Here is a 21451-nt window from a genome sequence, read left to right as displayed (position 1 = left end):
TATCACAATTATGATAAGCCACAGTGAATCCCCCCGAACTATTCCCTATAAGGAATGCATTTAAAAAAGTCATTGCAATTCAAACCCTAGCGCCGCCTCTTTTTTTGTTCTTAAATATTTAATATTCGGCTTATGTGTCAAAATCTACGGGGTTTGCCGCAGATAATTAGTTTTGAAGATAACGAACATGTGTATAAAGAAAATCTGTGGGAGCTGCAAGTTTCATGCCGTCGATTTATAATAATCTGATGGGTGGGAATTTTATACATTTCTTTACAAAAATGATAATAATCGAGGGGTTCACTGAGTATGCACTTATTTCCTACTGAACGCCAGGCAATATAACGGTCATATACGTTCGTATTTCTCTAATTTGATATACTGTGGATTCATTTTTATTCGTTTGACACCAATTTCCGTTGAAGCCATGGGTACAGGTGAACTTGTTTGCAGACTTCGGCTAAACCACGAAATCAAAGATCAACGAATATGCAAGTTTTTCTTTATCCACGAACATTGGTATCAACGAAAATAAATGAATCCATGGAAAGTTTATTGTTTTTCTTTACGGCTTCTTGCTATTTCCATCTATGTCAGCAGATGAAATCACTGAACGTACATTGGGAAGATTATTTCTAACATTGTATCAACTGTTTCGGTTCTTATATATCCTTGGCTTTAAAATATTCGGTGTTGAGCTTCATAATGAAGATTAATCCAAGAAAGTGCTTCAGACAATTCCACTGTGCTTTATTTCTAGCAGTAGCCAACTAAATTAAGATAACACCGTGTGTGAGTGTCGTAGTTTGAAAGGAAAAATACCAATATATAAAATAGGAAGATGTGATAAGATTGCTTTTGAGACAAATGTCGATCAAAGTTTGAACGAAGTAGATATAAGCAAGTAAAGGCACCCATACAACCTTCAGCAAAGAGAAAATATCATACCGTATAATCGACTATAAAAGACCTCAATATGTAAAATATAAACCTATTCAACTGAGAAAAACTAACAGCCTTATCTATAAGTTACCAAAACAATTTCTAAAAATCAAATATGACAGACAACGACAAGTAGTGAACTACAGGCTCTTGAATTGGGACAGGTAATTACAGAATATCTTTATTTCCGGGTTCGGTAGCCTTTTCCAAATGCCTTTTATAGTTTGTTCTTAGTACGTTGTACTGTTGTACCGCTGTTTCCAGTCAGGGGAGGTTTGGCGTCTTCAAACTAGTTCATCCCCGCAACATTCTGTATTTGTCTGTCCCAGTGAGAAGCGGTAATTTAGTTGTTGTCGTTTGTTGTTGTAAATTTGTTTTTGTTCACCATGTTATACATAAATCATTGAGTTAGTGTTCTCGTTCTTCTTAATTTAATCTTAACTCATCAATATTGATACAAAGCATAAAACATCTTACAGAAACACAGACCGGACTGACAGGGTATTTATATATTCCTAATAACAAAATAGACACAAAGGACAAATCTAAGAGAAGGCCTACTCGCAGTTATTGACAGCTGGGTCAAAGCCAATAACAACTAACAAAAATCATGTATCTCAGACTAAAAAGAAAATTTTAATCAGTATATATTCAACATCCAATTGATTGAGTGTAAAGGCGACTTTAACAGTCAGATCAAATAATGAACTTATGCAAATTCAGTAGTACAGTGAATGTTTATATGTGTTACACAAATAATTATATTTTTATCACTGATAGCAACATTTATATTTTCACCGATGAAAACAATACTTAAATCTATTTACAGTGTCGCATTGGTAACCTTTTATAATAAGTTTTTTGTAGATACATTTTAGATTTATTATCAGTAATCGAACAGGAAGAGGAAGTTCCAAGTCACCATGGTCCGAAAAGAATGTTATTGTTATATACTACTTATACTTGAACTATTATAATACAATAATCAATGAATTCTTTACTGCTTTTGTTTGTTTTTCCATTATGTAAACATAATTAATATATTGTATTTGAAATTTGATATCATATTTGACAGTGTTAAACTGCATTTGTCAATATTTAAGTCTTCTATAATTTAAATTGATTTTAACTCCCAAAGTTCAAATGCCTTTTCTGTCTTTCAACATCTTGTATATTTTTAGTGTGCTATAACTATAAATGCTTAGCAAGCTCAAAAGTATCATTTTAGGAAGGAAAAAACATTTCATAAGTACGGGTGAAATGACCGGACTCGACTTCCGGATATGTTTTCCCTAATTAGCAAGCGTAGGTGTACAGGCGACTTTAACAGTCAGATCAAATCTTCTAAACACCTTTACATTGTAGTAGCGCTAGCCAAGATCATGTAACGACAAAACTACTTTTTGCAAAACAATCTCAGACATAAATATATATGCAACAGTCATACATTTTTAACAAAGCATGTCAAAGTATTGTATTTTATAAATCTCTTACAGAAATCCAACATTTACATACATGCCAAGACCTAATTTAAAAATTGCCAAAAGGATAGAATTGTATAAATATTTTGACATCAAAGAAACTTTCAGATTTTCAACCTCGCCGATCCTTCCGCATTTAACTCCCTTTTTCTCTTGCGTAGAACGAATAATTTTTTTATTTATCGAACGCTTTGGCGGTTAAAACAGTTATGGATATTTTCTTTTGCGGTTTTTTCCTAGTCAAAATTCCGGTGATCGCAATACGCATGGATCTGTCACTGAACTATTATATGATTGTACATGTTAAACACGTGCTCAATACCCATGTTTTTTGTTGATTATTTACTTTGAAGTGACGATCGGTAAACTTCGGAGTCAAAACACGGCAATTAATGAGCTGCCATATCTGTTTAATCATAACAGACAGAGAGAAAAAAAATTAACGATTATACCATATATTTGCGAGAAAAAAATTAATTATAAAATTGTGCACAGAAGACCAAGTTTATGATATATACATGCATTGGTTCAAGTTTTGGATAAACATTATAATTGTTCACCTGTCACTCGTTTCAGGTGACTTTAAACAACATATTTTTATCAAAACTATCAAGTTTTGTTTTTCATAAAGCCAGTATTTCAAAATTAAATGCAATTTCAGTGGAGTTTTCTCTCATTGATAGTTTACATATCTGCCAAATCAACATTTATCAAAATTGTCCATTTACAGGTGTACTTTTCTGTCGATTTTTACAAGTGCACTGACTTCTGTTCGTAATGAATGGCTTTACACTTTTAAAATGACTGTATAAGTACTTTTTTTTTAAATAAGTGTGATGATTATATAAAATATACAAATTAAATGGAATCTTCAGATTCAGGAGACCAATACAGATGCAAGATTACATAACATATGTTTTGGATATTTAGATATCGAAGATGAAAACAGCAATTCTTGAATTATCTTATCTGCTTTGATCAACATTCAATAAATAAAGAACAATGCACGTTAAGGTGGTATGGGTGTCTTCCTCCATCTTAGATTGTAAAAAACAGAGAACCAAAGGTCCAGATTTTCCATCAAGTTAGCAAAATTTGATGCAGGAATGCAGATATTTAATGTGAATTTTCATTTATAAGAACCAATTTATAAGAATATAACTTATAAATATTAATATTTTTGCAAATGTTAATTATTTTTGGTTGTTTAAAAAAAAAAATTAAATGAGCATTTTAAGGGGAGGTAACTCTAAAACAGTGCTTTTTCTGAAGGATTCTACATGAAATTTTCCTATTTTGTATTTTAGCCGGAAAAAAACGTACAGTGACCCTATCTTTTCTTTTGATATTCTCAAAGCAGTGTCTGAAAGCTATCTTTTCCTGAAGTATTAAACAATTCTATCATTTTGTTTAGTTTCTAATCACAAAATGGTGTTTTTTCCTGTATAATCCATACAAAATGTGTCATTTTGACCTGTCCTGTAGCTTGAGAAAATGCGCGGTGACCTATCATTTTCATTATATTTTTCAACATGTATCAATAGATAGTACGTTTTGGCAAGTATGAACAAATTCTATCATTTTTATTTTAGACTCCCATACCACCTTAAAGACCTCAATGTCATGAGCTTCTAGATTTGTTGTACTTGACATGGATTACGCAAATACTTATTAATCACTTTGAAAACATTTGGTTTATACTATTTATAATAATCTGAACAGGAAAGCAGGTCAGTGGTGGTAGGCAATTGTCTTGTCTTAATTTGAAACAAAGTAAATGGATTAATTATAAAACATTGCAGAGTATAAATTATATATTTTTTTAAATGGATTTTTGCTGGGCATACCGACACGTTTAAGAAACTTTTTAGTTTGGATTTTGGTTTAATATTAATGATACGATAAGACGAATAACGCATTCTTGGTAAAATATGAGAAAACAAAGAATGGAATTAGAAATATCATACCATAGGGAATATGTGTACCAAGTTTCAAATTGATTGGGCTTCAACTTCATCAAAACTACCTCGATCAAAAACTTTAACCTGAAGCTGGACAAACGGGCGAACGGACAGACGGACGGACAAACGAACGGACAGACGAACAAACGGTCGCACAGACCAGAAAGCATAATAGAGTATATAATTTAGTATTCATAGATTTAATTTGATGATGTATTTTCTTTAGTTGCTGTTTCACTGATGTGTACTTATTATGTATATATGTTATGCATCTTTAACAAGATCTACGTAAGTCATTATTTATTTGGATAAAAGGAAAACATAATATCAAATTCTACAATTTATTCATATAATAATTAAATCTTAAATCACACAATGCAATTAAAAATTGTTAAATAATAACAAAGATAAAATAATAAATATCATATAAAATAATGGACGGAAAATAGAACATAAAGTTTATTTGACAGAGTATAACAAAGGAATTTTTTCTTGCAGCTATTCACTATTATACCTCTGAAGTTCATGTAAATATTCATTTGTCACATAATTATAAAAAAAAAAACATGTAACTTTGGAAAAAATTGCAATTTTCAATTCTTTATATAATGAATTCCAAAGTTGCGCACATAGTATAGATATTGTCATTATTATAAGTGGTAATCAATATGCTACATTTCTACGTACATCGTTGACTATAAAAGTGAGATAAAGTAGTGCAGGCAACATTAAAAACTCAATAATTGGTTGGAACATAACGTACATCTTTATGATTTATGGGATTGTTGTTCGAATGGAGTTCTGCTTGAAGACTGGCATTTTTCTGACAGACTGACCGTTGAATCTTTCACAGATGACCTCCTTTAAAAACAAAATTAACGATATAAATCAATTGCACAAAATAATACAATACACATTATTGAAAGGAACAAGAAATAATAACCATTGATACGCGAATTCTATTTATTCGGTTTCTTGACGGACAAAACGATTACAAATGGATATTTCATAAAGAACCCGAAACACTTTTACAAAGTTACAGTTTATAGTTTTACTTTGTTGTATACTTATATTTTTGTCGATAGCAGATCTGCATAAGTGTTGTTTTTTTTTATAGATGTTAAAAAATAACATATTTGTGGACACCAGTCCTATGCTGAACTCATTGACCACCGGACAGACCTTGATGCAAACAAAATTAAAGTACAATTGCAATATTCCAAACTCCACTTAATGTGTGTATTCAATTCCGCTTCTGGAATCATCTATGTAAAGTTGTCTTTGTTTGATAGATATGTTTGCCTATATTTTAGTTTTTGACAGATCTCTGTGGTGTTCTTTGTTTGTTTACACTTTTAAGACTGACCTCAGTGTATATTTAGACTTGTTGAAGACACCAGGCTTACAACGTAGAACACAGAACACATTGAAAGTTTTAAATTGCAAAAAGGCGAAATGTAACTTTAAACCAACCTTCGCAAGAACAATTTGTGAAACGTGATTCATTGTTGTTTTTATATATGTAATTTAATTGATAAAAACACCTTAATATGAAAAGTATACATACGATTTTAATATCTTCTTTTTTATGATTGTAAAAACAACCAACACAGTTATAACCACCAAACCACCACTTACACCTGCTCCTATATAAGCACCAGTTTTTGATTTATTGTCATCAGTAGCAACTAAAAAAATAGCAATGATATCTTTGAGGAAGTTTATAACAAATTAGAAAAAAAATTAACTATATAACTTTGGAACATTGTGGGTAAATTATATGACAAGACACACCAGCAGACCTACTTTGATGGTAGTAAAATTAAACATACAGAAGAATCAAAATAAAGCATAAAAAACATCCTAAGAGATTTATTGTCTAATTTATAGTCATTAGAAAACAATTTAAATTCTACACTGCCAGCCAAATGAGAGAAAGCATTCAGGAAATCAATTGGTGGTTAGTTTGTATTTCTATGGTGCTTAAGTTTGCATTAAAGGACAAACGATTTTATAAATTTAATCATCCATTAATGTGATTTAAAAATTATTTCCCCTCCTCATAATACTCAATTGTCACCGGCTGCCTAGATTGACCTGCTACATAACCTTCGTATTGCAAACTAAATTAATCTGATGGACGAGAACACGTAGGTTTGATATACATATGAACGTCGCTTAATACAAAAACTATAGAATGAGCCAGATTGTAAAACTTTACAAAGACAAAGTCTACAGAAAGTTATCTTTATCTTTTGCTTTGCTTTTAATCCGGAAAAAAACTAGGTCTCATCGGATAAGCGGAAAATTGCAATTCGATATGTTACTTAGGTTAATACTATCGGCTAATTTCGCAATTTTATTAGCACGAGAAGTTTTTTTCTGAATTAAATTATTGTCTCGATTATACGAGTAAATGTAAACAATCGTACAAATAAGATACATTTTGTATATACAATGCAAGGTTTCAAGAATTTCCGTAACATAATAATTAAAAAAAAAACTCTTTGCATATGACTTTAAAAATGCGTTTGCTTTGCTGTTACCAGTTACTGCAGTTTGATCATGTTTGACTTTGAAATAATTGATTAGATTATTGGTTACATAGTTTCAATAAGTTTGTACATGTAGTTTATACGCTATTAGTTATGATAACGTTAACAATAAGTAGAATTTTTGTGTTTCGATTTTGTAGATATGCTTCCTAGCTAATACTCTTTTAACATCTTTTATTGATCCAGTTTCTAAATAACTTAATTTTGATTCTATGGAACGGAAAGAAATTCAATCAAAAAATCTTCACTGGTCGACTAACCACTTGCTCAAAACCCTTATCCCTGACACAAATTCTACTGCCGCTTATCATAATTTCTTTTCAAACATTTTGTGATAAAGGATGTAATGGTCTTATACTTATGCTCAGCTTTTTTCTTTGTTGACATATTGTTTTTTTTTTATAGTAATAAGTATTATATTACAATATTAACTTTTGTACCTAAACTTTTGACATATTTCTCTCGAATTTATTTGAAGTAACATGTTCATCTCTATATACAACGTATTGACATAAATTTTATGCCCAACAAAAGAAATGCAAACCCAAACAGAAATTGTTTAAACAATATTGTGTTACGAAATAACAATGAATAAATCAATCAGCTAAAACATACCTGGAGTCAACTGTGGACAAGTGTCCTGCAATAAAAATTTAGAATGTACTTATATTTATAGATACATTGTAAAGCTGAAAGAACGGAAGACAGAATGTTGAAGGGAACAAATCTGAAGGGTTAGGAAACACAAAGACATATAAGACTAATTAGTTTAAGTTAAATATGACATGCATGTAAAACCAAACACACAAATTTTCCATATTAGGAAGAAATTTATGTTCTTAATCCCTACAGTAGATAAGATTTAGCTATTCCTTTAGGTCAGTGTTGGTCACATCTCAACAAATATAGAAGTATTAATAAATACGGTGTTTAATGTTTGCTTCTCAGCTTTTCCGTACAAGGCAAATTCAAAAGCTTGGCCTCCGACTATCAAATTTATTACACGTTATAACAAGTTCATTTCGTCAAGTACAACTTCTCAATTAAACGTAAATGGTGTAATGGTTTGTGGTCGTATTGTCTACGGTGTATACATTGTACATGGTGAATGGTTGACTGTAAAGATGCATGATAAATTGTGTAGGTACTTTACTTAAATACATATACATATCTATATATATTTGCAACACCCATAAAGATTTACATTATGGAAAATTTAATTCGGTCCAATATTGCGTATCATACAAACGCGAAGTCGAAGAGGGAACGGAGTATAGTGAATAGTTAATGGTACATCATGAAATTTTGTTTGATTGATGGTATAATCATGTAGTATGAATGGTGTAATGGTGTATGGTATAAAAAAAATCACATTTATCGTTGTGCTAGCCTTATCTAAATAATTATTAATGACACGGTTCTATAAGTAAAATTCATTTTCAATAATAATCTACGTACCAATTCCAGACAGGTCAAGTTTGTTGTACTGCACTCAAAACACATCGAGTCGTATATAATAACAGCAAGTTCTTTTGTAAAATTATTCCCATCATTTGAAACACTTATGAAGTAGCCGAAAGCGGATGAATCAACATTTAGTGATCTTTTTCGTCTAGATGTTGGTGCTGGACACTGCATTGCAAAAGGACTATTATATATACCAGCTTCTATTTCGCTGATTCCCGTGTCTGATGTTTCATTGTACTGAATCTAGAAATTGAAGAACATTTTCAAAGTTTGAACTATTTAAGAACCGTACGGAAGACAATTCACTCAAATTTTGTTTGTGTGATTATACCATAAGCTAAAAATAAAAGCCATTTTAAAAGTCAAAACCAATTGTAAAGATACCCTTTTAATGAAGATACAACACGAGAAGGTATATTTTCTATTACATGTCTTGTAATACAAAGTGTTAAAAATTTTAACAAAATGTCAAAAACAACATCCCGCCAACAGAGTAGACCACACCCCATGTCAATAAATCGGGCTTCAGTATAGCGAGACAATTATTTACCCGGAGGTGGAGTTCTGCTGACCACTTTTCAAAAATCTGTAAAAATAGACCTCACACTTAACGCCAAAACATACAAATTAACTAAAAATTAAAAAAAAACTTTACCGGGCTTACAAATCCAATATGCTCCTGGCCTTGGACAGACACGAATGCAGCGGGGTTAATAAACCTGTTTTGTGAAATCTCAATACTACCTTTACATATAGACAATAAAGAATAAACTAACACACAGCAGTACACATAATAAAACAGTTTAAAAGAAGTCCGAGTTTGATATCAGAATAGGTAATAGATGAAACAAGCAAAATGACAACGATGCATAAATTAACAAAGGATGACTAACATTTACTGACATGTCAGATACATAATATTCAATTGTACTTATAATCAATCAGCTGTCATTGATTACAAGAAATCAAAAATTAAAAAAAATCTGATTACATAGTTTTTTATTTAATCAATTACATTAAAGAATACATTCTATTAACAATGAAAAAAACTGTTTATGGTCCATATTTTATGTATTAAATTTGTGTTACAACAGTTTTGTTTCTAACTTTACGCATGTTAATTAATCCAATTACTACTGAACAACTTATATTACATTATTGAAAGTACATTAAATTATGAATACAAATATTGTTCATGTATTCTCAATCTAAAAATATGTAATTGATAAAGATTGACATATTCACGCAATACTTTTCGTTATCTCCCTTTAATATTTTGTTGATAAATAAGTATTGTGAGTATTTCCACCTTGCATTAGATCATAGCAATATGCTGTAAAGTCTGTGAGACATTTTGCACCAGGGACTCATTATATTTTCGAAGAGCATTCAATTCTTAACAAGGATTAAACTTCGATTTAGCAAATTCCCGGAAAAAGAAAGACTACAACCAAACACAGTTACCAATTCTTACATTCTATCTCTTTGAGAATCCTTCATTAATCTGTTGGGCGTGTGGCTTATTCCAATCAATGTCACATAATTAAATAAGTCCCTTTGTAGTTTCTGTACGACACAGATGCAATGAATTTTCGGAAGGTTTTCTGTTAAATAATTTTGGCCCTCGATGTAAGACAAATCTATAACCTGTCATTCGAAAACCTGAGATTACGATGGTAAGAAATGTTGTGACAAAAAAGGACGCATATCTGGTCAATGTTTGAGGAATTGACGACCGATTATGCGTTACATGCAATTTCTAAGATAAAACTTTATGGAATGTCTGTCCAATATTGACAATACATTAATTTGATTAAGTAGGAGGTAGCAGCTTAACGATCAGGGAAATATGTATTTAAGAAACAGACAAATTCCGATTGAGTATTAAATTAAAATAAACACTTACAGTAAAATGTCTGTACTTGCATTTAAGACTTCCTTCCATGAAATTCAATCCAGTTATCATATACTTATGACACGGCTTTACTCTTGTATCGCATAAACCGTCGAAGGCTCTCGGGGACAATTTTGGTGCTTGGGATTTCTCTGCTTCACAGGTTGGTCCAAAATAAGGATCAATGCATTGGCAGTCCCCTACAAATATATGTTTTTTCAAGAAGAATACTAAAGACACTTTGAAATCGTAGACAGCTGTTGATCTGCATTACTTAATCAAAGGAAAGGTTTTCTGATTTTAATCCTAATTTCTTCAAACAGTTGTTTTGTTTTCCTCCCAAATAAAAACCGTCGTGCAATATGTCGAATCGAGGGTCGTTTGCCCAAAATCCCGTTTTCTAAGTGACTTTTATATATATTAAGTCAACTAAAGTAACAATACACATGTATAAACTCCAATTTATCTTACAATATAATTGATAGGAAATTTCATCCCATGAAAAATATGTATTCGCACAGCAAATACATTTTATTAAAAGAATCAGAACAAATTGAAAAGTTAGAAAATACCTTGTTGTTGAATATAGGTTGCAAAGTTGTTCTTTTTTTGTATTTATGCTTTATTTAATTCATATCTGTTGTATGTAGTTCATTACTTTACCTGTACTGATTTTCATTCTTTAAATTTTCATCTATGCAACTGATGGAAATATAGTCCAAGAACTAGTTTATGTCCATGTATTTGTCGCAAACTGAAAACTTGTTATTCAATTTCTTCAATACAATCTTTAGTTTTTGGCTAATTATTTAGCTTAAGGTTTATTTGATTGCTTTTCGTTGAAAACGAAATACGATGTATGCTAATGACAGATCTATGACTGCTTAACTTTTTTAGCACATGAGCTACCGCATCCTCTGATAAAATGCATTTTGTACGACCTTCAATTATGTATATAGTGATATAGTGTAGATTTCCGTTAGTTTGTAAGAATGTTTTTTGTAGTGTTTTGTAACTATTTCGGCTGAGGCTGCCTTTAAGTATTGATGACTCATTTCATCAAACTGAATGTAAATTTGATTAGGTTTTATCTGAATTCCTTTTGTATTCTAGACATGCAAGTGTTATTCAAAATTAAAGTGAAACTTATAATTAATCTGTACCTTCAACACACAGTCCCCTTCCTGTGCAGTTCTTTGGACATGTCGAACTTTGAATTGCATCAAAAATCGATATTTCAACACCGGAAGAATCTGTCTCATTAGTTTCAGTTAAATTTTCTAAACGTGAAGCCTCTTGAAGACAAGCTGATCCAAAGTTACTGATGGTTATATCTTTCCAACCAGTATCGCCAGTCAACTACAACAGATTTAAATAAGTCTATAACAAAACGATCATCAGCCTTGAATTTATTAATACACCATTTGGAACTTTAAATCCTTATTATAAGCAATTCTAACACATTTCTTTTAATATAACGATAACAGCTATAAGAAACACGGAGATTATAGAAAACTATCTGTAAAGAAGTTTTTACACAGTTGAGTGTCACCAAAAACTAATAAAAGTGGATGAAGTTAATTTGTTGTTTGGGGGTCGTTGCTTTTCTATTCAGACTTTATGTTATTGAATTCTTGTTTCTTGTTATCATTCAATCTGTCTGTCTATTGTTAAAGGGTAATAATAATAAAAAATAATGATATTCGATAGTATTTCTCTCTAGGCATTGGAGAAGGATCATACAGGTGTACCAAAGCTTTAATACATATCATCATAATTATTTTTTTTTAATTTTCCAAGTGGAGAGAATTATCAATCAGAAAATAAATATTTGAATGATGTACTTTTTTTGGAAAGACACAAAGGCATTTTTATTAAAAAAAATAATCATTGAACTATCTCATTGATTTAGTTCTATAACACGTATGCCTTAACTATATGAACAAATATTACCCTTATGTCTGCAATACATTTTTTGATATAATCTTCCGATGGCACAGAACGCACATGAGTATCACAAACCGAAAAAGAACTTGATGATTGAAAAGCATCAATACACTGCTGTCTTGCCTTTTGTTCTGTCCAACCATTTTTCCAACTTAAGTCGACCTTATTAAGAAAACATAAAAACATTTGACTACAAATATAAACTAAACATTGAATTTCAAATCACTAAATAAATAAATGAATTTAACACAATTTGAACAAAAAATTTATATCAAAGTTAGTAAAATCATACCTTCCTCATATTATGACAGTTATAATTGAAAATTCTTAAACCCAGATATAAATGACATGATTTATTCTAAATCCATGTTTCTCATTGGTCAAATCCTTTACGAAGTCAAGTCAGGATGATTTAATACAATAAATTAACAAAGGTTTTAAACGGTATGATTCCAAAAAAACGCGGTCTGCGTTACAAAAAAATACATCGACTAACATTAAAAAATTCAGTATTTTCAACCAATGTTAGTCGTGAAATGTTTTATTGTAACGCAAACCAGACGTGCATTCTACAATTATTGTCACTGAGGAAATGCTCGAAAGAAATGTTGTGATGACCAAACCCTATTTGAGCATTCGTTAGAGGCTACTAGAGAGTTCCATCTATACATACAGAAATACGTTGTCCAGCAAGTAAAACCTTAAATCCATTAGTATGTTTGACAAACAATTCGAAATGATATATACAAATAAAATAAGTTTTCCGTATTTTTTGCTAAACAATTTAAAGAAAGTTTATTTTTCAACAAAACGTTTAAAACACATCTAATGTGTTTCTATGACTCACTAGAAAGACATTTTACTCTACCCATATATCAAATCTTTTAGTATCGTGTTATTACATTAAATTTGGAGCTATTTTTCTTTTGTTTAGATTCAACCGAATATCTGCCGACAAACAAAATGTAAGAATGAGTTCATGCATTGCTAATTATCTTTTGATTTTGAGGTCAATCAGATTAACGTTTTTCGTATGATATAAATCTAATTTGAGAAGTTTTTATTAAGACAATGAAAACAAAGTGGACAGCAAATATTCCAAATTTCTTTGAAAAAAATACCAGCATTTAACATAACCTATAGCCGGTTATACCTTGATTAGCTGATGTTTATAATACACAAAAAAATGCAACTTAAATAAACTAGTAACTCACAGGAATGCTTCTTCCTGCTTTAACATCCATTGGAAACATTACAGGAGCATTGTCATCACCTAAATCAATAACATCACGTCTTTGGCGTCTAATGTGTGAGGTATCTCTCTCTGTACGGAGGTTCCCATGTTTACACGGAGCTGTGAAAAACTTGTTTTTCATTGTTAATCTACTGCATGCGTCTACAGTCTTGGTAAAATTACATACATAATCTGGACGACCCCATGGAAATTTTTCGGCCTTTTTTATGCAAGTACAAAACGATGTAGGATGCTTCTCTAAAGGTTTGATTTCATCAATATTCATCAAACTATCTGCTTGATTTTTAATTCTGCAAAATGATAATGATTTAACAATTGACTATTAAATATCTGTTTCCATTAAAATTTGTGATTTAGAAATATAAAAAAAAAGCATAACCCCCCCCCCCCCCCCACCCCTTTAGAGTTGAATCAATGATTGTTCCACATACCGACATAATGTTAACAAAAACATATATAATGGCCTGGTTTAAATTAAGAAAAAAAAATCATTAGAGAAGAAAAACAATCTTTATAAAAAACAACAAAGAACATTTTGAAACAATGTCACTCGCCTGAATATAATTTATTCTATTCATTTTGTTTTTAAAACTAGAACCTCTGAAAAAACAATAATTTTGGAAACAAAAATCCAGATAACACATTGACTTGCTCGGTTTTTTTTTACAGTAAGATCCCGAAAACAAGAAATCAATTTTGTGCGGACCTAGATCATATGAATATCTTAAACTAAGTTTTACTTATTAGTTGCTTATTATTTATCCATCTGCAAATTTTAAGTATACATAAGTTGTGTAATAATGATAAGACAATTTGTGTTCCTGTTTGAATTGTTTCCCTAGTTATTTTATGACCCCTTTATAGCTTGTTGTCGTGGTGTGCTGAGACTTTGTGTTGTCAGCTTGTTTCAGATGATTTAAGCAGTTTATCAAGTATATTTGACATATGGAGTGATAACATGTCTTTGTTACAGAGATCAGTCATGACGAGTTAAGCAGGCTGAACTTTTCAGCGTTTGCAACAATTTCTAAACATAGAGTATTATTTTAGCCTTCAGTCGCATTTTTCAGAGCTACGTATTATGTTTCAAGAACTTGAAGAAAAACAAAAGCCTAAAAATTTCATCTCCATCATCGTTAGTGTTCCTTACTGCAACTAGATGTTTATTATACGTTTTGACAATGGGCATGCTTTTCCTGTCTCTATTTTTAGCTGGTCTGTAGTAATTTTTTATATGTTATTGCACGGAATCTATGATTAACTAGTAAATGATTAGGTCATTGGTTTCCTAACCATAAATCACTTAAAACTTTTACTTTATTCTTTATGTATACCCATATTTTGTTTTCAAAATCCAGCACATCTTAATTTGTATTTTGTATAATAATATTTTTTATAAAGAACGCCCATTTGAGTACGATACATTTTAGAACTTATTATCAAAGGGTATATTTTCATCACAGCTGTTTATGTAATGTTTTTAATATATGTTAAGTTATGGGCCTAAATCATTTGGTAGTACATTCACTTTCTTTCAATAACTCTTAGTACTCTCAGATTAATACTATGTGTCTATTGTTATGTTAGTTGTATTCTATTTCATTCTGATTTTATTTCCAATTGGTTTATCTACAGTTTGGTCTTTTGTTGTGTTGTTAGATATTGACCATGGTACGAGGAGGGTTTGAATCCTCACAAACATGATTGATCCTGCCAAATTTGGTATGCGTCCATCCAAAATATGTGGGTCAGTCGATATCAGTGGTGACTGTCTGTTATATCTATTTCATTTTGTATGTCATTTATCAAACCGAAATATTTTCCTATTTCATTATTTCATTTTGTTTCATCGGTTGTATTGTCTTGGCCTTTTCAATATTAGTCTGCATGTGAATATGTTTTAAAAATACAAATCGTTTTGAAATATTTATTTCACAGAAAGAAAAAAATAACAAATCAATTTTGGACATGTTTAGTTCATGGGGTGCAGTTGTTTGCTTGAACAAACTTATAGCGAATTCATATTTAAAAAAAAATCCTGTTATGTTTAACTTTTTACACGAGGGGTCGTACATTTTAGTTATTATCACAAAGATGATGTTTTATGTAAAAAAAAAAGTCATGCAAGACAATTACAAAGACTTCATCTGTCATGCTTACATGGTCTTGCTGATATTTATTTCCTTATTTAGACCTCTCGTTTATATTCCGATTCATCCATATCCTTATCGAAACAGACTGATAAGACTCTTAAACTTCAATTATAACAAAACAAAAAAAAAAAAAACAAAAAATGTTTCTTTAATTGTTAAAGTTTTAAAAAATCAACACAAAACATATTCCTCAGTTCAAAACAACAATCTATAAACTTAACCAACCATTGAAAACAAATCAAGGACTGTACACCAAGCAAAGACGAGGAATGAATTTGGTGAAAATTGTCCTCGTTAATGAATGGCCTAATAGTTTAGTCAACACAAATGATTAACGAAACGAGATAATCCGTGTTGAATCAATGCAAACATGATGACTATATCCCGTATATTTATATCATGCATTACATATAAGCACAAATGAATGTATTTAAATATTATGTTCGAGACACTGTGATGTTAATAATTTCTAATTAGTATACAATGTGCTGTTCTGTTGAAAATAAAATTGAATACCTCCAAGACTCTGCAAATTTCTCTGGGTCTCCAATATTTGTTGTTTCACCCTGAGGTATCATATCGTCGCTAGGATTATCATTGTATAAGCCACACAACCCTTTCGTTAATTTTCTATCAAGATTTGAAGCCATTATTTGAAAAGTGTGTATACCATAGAAATCCTCTCCTGGTTGTGTGACTTCACCAAAAACAAGAAATACTTTAGCCCCTGTCATCGTTTGAATCTGTAAATGCAAAGTAGTACTCATGGTGTTTTTAAATAAAAATTGATGTACTGATGCAAAGAAAACGATGGATCCTCGTAAATGTTAACATCAATTTATGTTCTCAATTTAGCAATTAGATCGAAACCAAGCACGATATATTTCAATGACCATTTCGTGATTGGTGTTCAAAACTGTAAATTTTGAAAAAAAATCAAATAAAATCTATGCCTCAATTTTTTTAAAATACTAGCATACAAATAAAGGAAACGCTTTTCAAATGTTAGACATCGATTGTGAGAAAACAAATCCTGATTACAAACTAAAAACGAGGGAAATCATCAACAATTAGAGAAAAACAACGGATCAGAAACACTGCAGTGTAACAAGACCACACGCCAATATAAAATACATAGAAATGAACAATTTGATAGCACATCCATATTCCTGACTTGGTACATGCCATTTTAAGCAAAAACTGTTGGGTTTAAGTTTATTTTTTAGCTAGAAAAACCTCCCGTTTATATGGCATTGTTAGAAATATCACAAAATGGAAACATCACGTGACAGGATTACAGTAGAAATAAATACAAGAACAATCTTGACAGAGAAATACATAAATATATAATATAATACAAAATATTTCTAAATAAATTGCGATTTGCAAACAAATTTTAGCAGACATTTCGTGATTGGTGCTCAAACAATCAATTTTGAAACGGTAAATCAATTTAGGAAATTCAATAAAATCTATGTATCAATTTCGTTTCAATTTCTAGCATACATGATATTTCAAAGACATTGCGATTTGTAAACAAATTGTAAATGAGGGACGAAAGATACCAGAGGGACAGTCAAACTCATAAATCGAAAATAAACTGACAACACCATGGGTAAAAATGAAAAAAAGACCAATAGACAAACACTAGTACACATGACACAACATAGAAAACTAAAGAATAGGCAACACGAACCCCACCAAAAACTAGGTGTGTAAGTTTATCATGTAAATAATACATTTAAAAGATTGGCATTTGCAATAAATTTGAAATGAAAAAAAGAGTGTCAATGAGACAACATTATTCATTCAAAGCGCAAGGTATAAAAAGATATCAATTATAGGTAAAAGTACGACTTTAAACACGGAGCTTTGATTCACACCGAACAGCAAAAGGCCGAAAAATTACTCTGGTGTAAAAGAGTATCTTCTGTTAAGTAAAACGGTCCAATTTATCTCCAGAAGGTTAATATGTTTGATAAAAGAATCATTTTCGACAAACATTATATACAACTTAAACTATGGAGGAAAAAACTATAAGCGTTACGTAATCGAACAAATAACCGAGAGAAAAAACCGTGAATAGAGTGTTGCAATAAAATTTATGAATGTTGTTTCTTTTTTTTCAAAAGAAAAAGAAATTTGCAACACACGCATTTTTTTACAGGTAACAATGCCCAATATTTTTTTTATGTTATTTGTACACCTTTATTATGAATGCGTCAGAGAATTTTTGAATTAAAAAATGAAAAGATTGAAGATAAAAAAAACAATGGATGAAGAGACTAATGCGCTGTTCGTCGAATCACCACGTGTACAAACTTATGCAGCTATTGATAAACTGATTATAATGGGTCGCTTTTCACTCAATCATTTAAAAAAATCTAAATACTTTTAACTGGTTATACAAACAATTACAGTTTTATTTAAAACGTGTTATTTTGGTAAACAGGTTTATCATTAGATAAAAAACGATTTCAGCAATCCGAATCAGACAAATATTTTAACCTCACATTATAAACGTATTGCCTTTATTGATATATAAGTTGATATTGATTGAAAATATCATGGCAAGAAATTTCATAGTAATGAACTCACTGTGTAGCTATTTCCCCCTCCTTCGACAAGCATATCTTGTTCATTACATATTTTTTGGATAGCATATCTATTTTGTCGGTTTCCAATATTACAGAAGTTAGCAATGAACACACTGTCACCACTATGAACTGCTGCTCCACAGTTACACAGAGCTCCACCATTAGATTTCAAGTAATAATCGCACTTTTGATAATAGGAATGAATCTGAAAGGATATTGCATATGATACTAATAGGTGAATAAAGGGCAATACTAACTCTTTTTGGTATGGTGAATTTTAACAGGATTAAGAAGGAATATTTTAATCCTTCTGCTACATTGTTTGGCTATCAATTTATTATCACAATCTAGGTGTGTAAACAGGCGTCAGTTTTGTATATATTTCTCTCCCAATAAACGTAATGTTAAAACGCACTAATATTGCAGTCTGTTCATGCTTTTTAAAATATTTCTAAGAACAACTTACACAATTCTTCTTGCAATTGAACTATTTTATCCCAAACTATACTGAAGGTGATTAAACATGATTCGTACATATACCTACTTAAACAATAAAAATCAAATGGGGCATGAATAGCTATTGCTTGTAAAAAGGTATGAACAAAAATAAATAATATGAAAAAATCATTTATGAAAAAGATAAGATATAACGATTTGTAAGAGAATTTTTCCAATGTAAAACTCATTTCGGTGCTTATACATCTTCGGATTTCAAATATTTGGCTATGATCGTTCCTGATGAAGGTAAATTCAGAAAAGTGCTTTGGACGCATATAATTATTAAACGTGTTGTTTTCAATTTTTTACACTACTGGATCGATACCTCTGCTGGTGGACTAATAGTCCCCGAGGATATTATCATCTCAGTAGTCAGTACTTCGGCACTAACATGATTTAACAAATTTTTCTAAAATTGTCCGTTTATAAATTTTAAAATTATTAAGAAACTAAGATTTCAACTCCCGCAGTCAAAGTTGACTTCAGATGAATTTGGCTATTAATTTTAGGTATTTTTGACTTATAGCTCTTCAATGGTTTCGTTACTTATACATCTTTGAACTTCAAATATTTGGCTTTGGGTGTTCCTGATGGAGGTAAATCCAGAAAAGCGCTTCGAACGCATACAATTATTAAACGTGTTGTTTCAATTTTTATAAACTTACAAAAAATCGGGATTTTTTTAAACAACTAATAACAACATGGATAACATCAAACGTTAAAGTAATTAAAAAATCTACAATTTTTAGCGAAAAGCAAGATATATAAGAAGACTAATTTGATGTGTTTACCGATAAACCCAAATAACGTTATCAAATTCTAACTCAGTATCTGAAACATTGGCAGTTATGTCCTTCCTCCTTTGTTTTTACTATTTAAATTCAATTTGTTTTCATATCTTAAAATTCAATACTGAAATCTAATATGACGTTCTTCCTTACCTTTGGATAAAAAGCCATGTCCTTATTCCAAGAAAACTATGGCTGCATGTTATTGACGTCACACTTGAAATATTTAACAGCGCCAACTAACGCTCGGTATTACGATATTGACCAAAACAATGTAAGACATAAAGCAAAGCATTAAAGAATTATTTCTGAAAAAAGTCTTCTTACCTCAACAGGAAGGCCTAAATGTTTGTACAAAATATATTCCCCTTCAGTTTTATGGAAACTGTATTGTCTAAAATATAAAAGAATTTGACTAGATTAAATTAGATTTGTTTATTGAATAAGCAAATAATTCTACTGACAGACTAGGCACAACAGGAACGTAATTTATTTGATTTTTTGAAGACTATGATCATCCCAGCTGCTACTTATGACATATTGCTGAATGAACCGCCCTTCAGTTCCACAGCTTTGCATCGGCCAGTTGTTATACAATGATAAGTTCAATAGTCATCAAAATTTGGTTTTGACTGACAAATAATTTTGTTGTTAACTGTTTTTTTAACAGTTGTTGTTGTTTGAATGACTTTTGATTAAATGCTGCCTTGAAAATTCATAGGCTAACCAAAATCAGAGTTTGTTATATGTTGTAGTGATATACATATATGTAATCAATGATATCTGTTTGTATACGTTTTGATATTTGGGTAATAAACAACAAGTTTTTTATTTGTGATTGAAGGATTTTTTCAATAATCTACCATTAATATGTTATAAATGTCATCTTTTTAATAATATATATTTAATTTTTTGTTTTTCATTTTATATTCTAATGTACATTAAAGGGGCACTAGCCACGAGATGTATAAACAAATATGATACTTTTAGTTCAAAAAATAAATGAAAGGGATAAAGTGAAAAAGTAATTCGATTTTCGTAGCAAGTATATATAAAAAGAGAAGATGTGGTATGATTGCCAATGAGACAACTCTCAACAAGAGACCAAAATTACACAGAGATTAACAATTATAAAAAATTGAGAATGGAAATGGGGAATGTGTCAAAGAGACAACATATAGTTCCTCGTATCGCCTTCAAAAATGAGTAAAGCCCATGCCGGCCATACCACATAGTCAGATATAAGAGGATCCGAAATGAAAATAGTTCATTTTTGTCAAATTAAGCTAAGAGACATCGATGATGAATCAATCACTTACAATAATTCGATCTTATTGAATCCGTATTCATTTGACCTTGAATTTACCTAGGGATGATTACGCATAAAATAGCGAGTTCCGCTATTAAAATGAAAGTAATGTCAAAATTTAAAGAGAGAAAAAAATAACTTACTTAATTGACACTTTCGATCCGCAAAAACTCATTCTAATACATGTAAATAACTGTAAATACGATTTTGACAGCTATTGGCCTTTTTAACAGGTCGAGAACTCTAGATTTCCTGACGTCAGAATATATTTGCAAAGTATGTCCAAAACGTTATCGACGGCTCGCTTTACACTAATGAGATAGTCTTATGGGTAATTATGTTTTACATTGTTGTTTCGTTGCCGTGATGTGGACGAATACATGAAATCTCCGTGCCTTCATAAAACACATTAATGACTATATGTAGGTTAATTCAAAGACTTGTTTCTTCGCATAGAAACAGCTCTTCGCTAATCTGAGCATTGAACAAATACTTTATATCATGAACTATAAAAGTTGATAAACTAAGCGAAATTGTTTATCCCGCAATGCATGTAAAAATGTGTTGTATTTCAGTAAATAACACGTGTTCTCTGTTGATTGTA

General features: G+C 30.7%; 1 protein-coding gene across 1 annotated transcript in view; it reads right to left on the bottom strand.

Moving 5' to 3' along the window:
• Nucleotides 1–4711: 4711 nt before the first annotated feature.
• Nucleotides 4712–21451, bottom strand: part of LOC143042025 (von Willebrand factor D and EGF domain-containing protein-like) — a 38393-nt gene continuing 21653 nt past the window's right edge. Inside the window, exons 10-20 of the mRNA XM_076214241.1 lie at nt 19866–19932; nt 18254–18457; nt 16172–16398; nt 13462–13792; nt 12254–12409; nt 11464–11659; nt 10313–10500; nt 8398–8649; nt 7555–7579; nt 5952–6072; nt 4712–5245 (exon numbers count right to left, since the gene is read on the bottom strand). Of these exons, the coding sequence (XP_076070356.1) occupies nt 5152–5245; nt 5952–6072; nt 7555–7579; nt 8398–8649; nt 10313–10500; nt 11464–11659; nt 12254–12409; nt 13462–13792; nt 16172–16398; nt 18254–18457; nt 19866–19932 (1861 nt within the window). The 3' untranslated portion in view covers nt 4712–5151. The remainder of the gene's footprint in view (nt 5246–5951; nt 6073–7554; nt 7580–8397; nt 8650–10312; nt 10501–11463; nt 11660–12253; nt 12410–13461; nt 13793–16171; nt 16399–18253; nt 18458–19865; nt 19933–21451) is intronic.

This window comes from Mytilus galloprovincialis, chromosome 8 (genome assembly GCF_965363235.1).
Source record: "Mytilus galloprovincialis chromosome 8, xbMytGall1.hap1.1, whole genome shotgun sequence".
Lineage (NCBI taxonomy): Eukaryota > Metazoa > Mollusca > Bivalvia > Mytilida > Mytilidae > Mytilus > Mytilus galloprovincialis.
The sequence above is the reverse complement of the archived record's forward strand: the minus strand, read 5'-3'. Positions and strand labels throughout refer to the sequence as shown.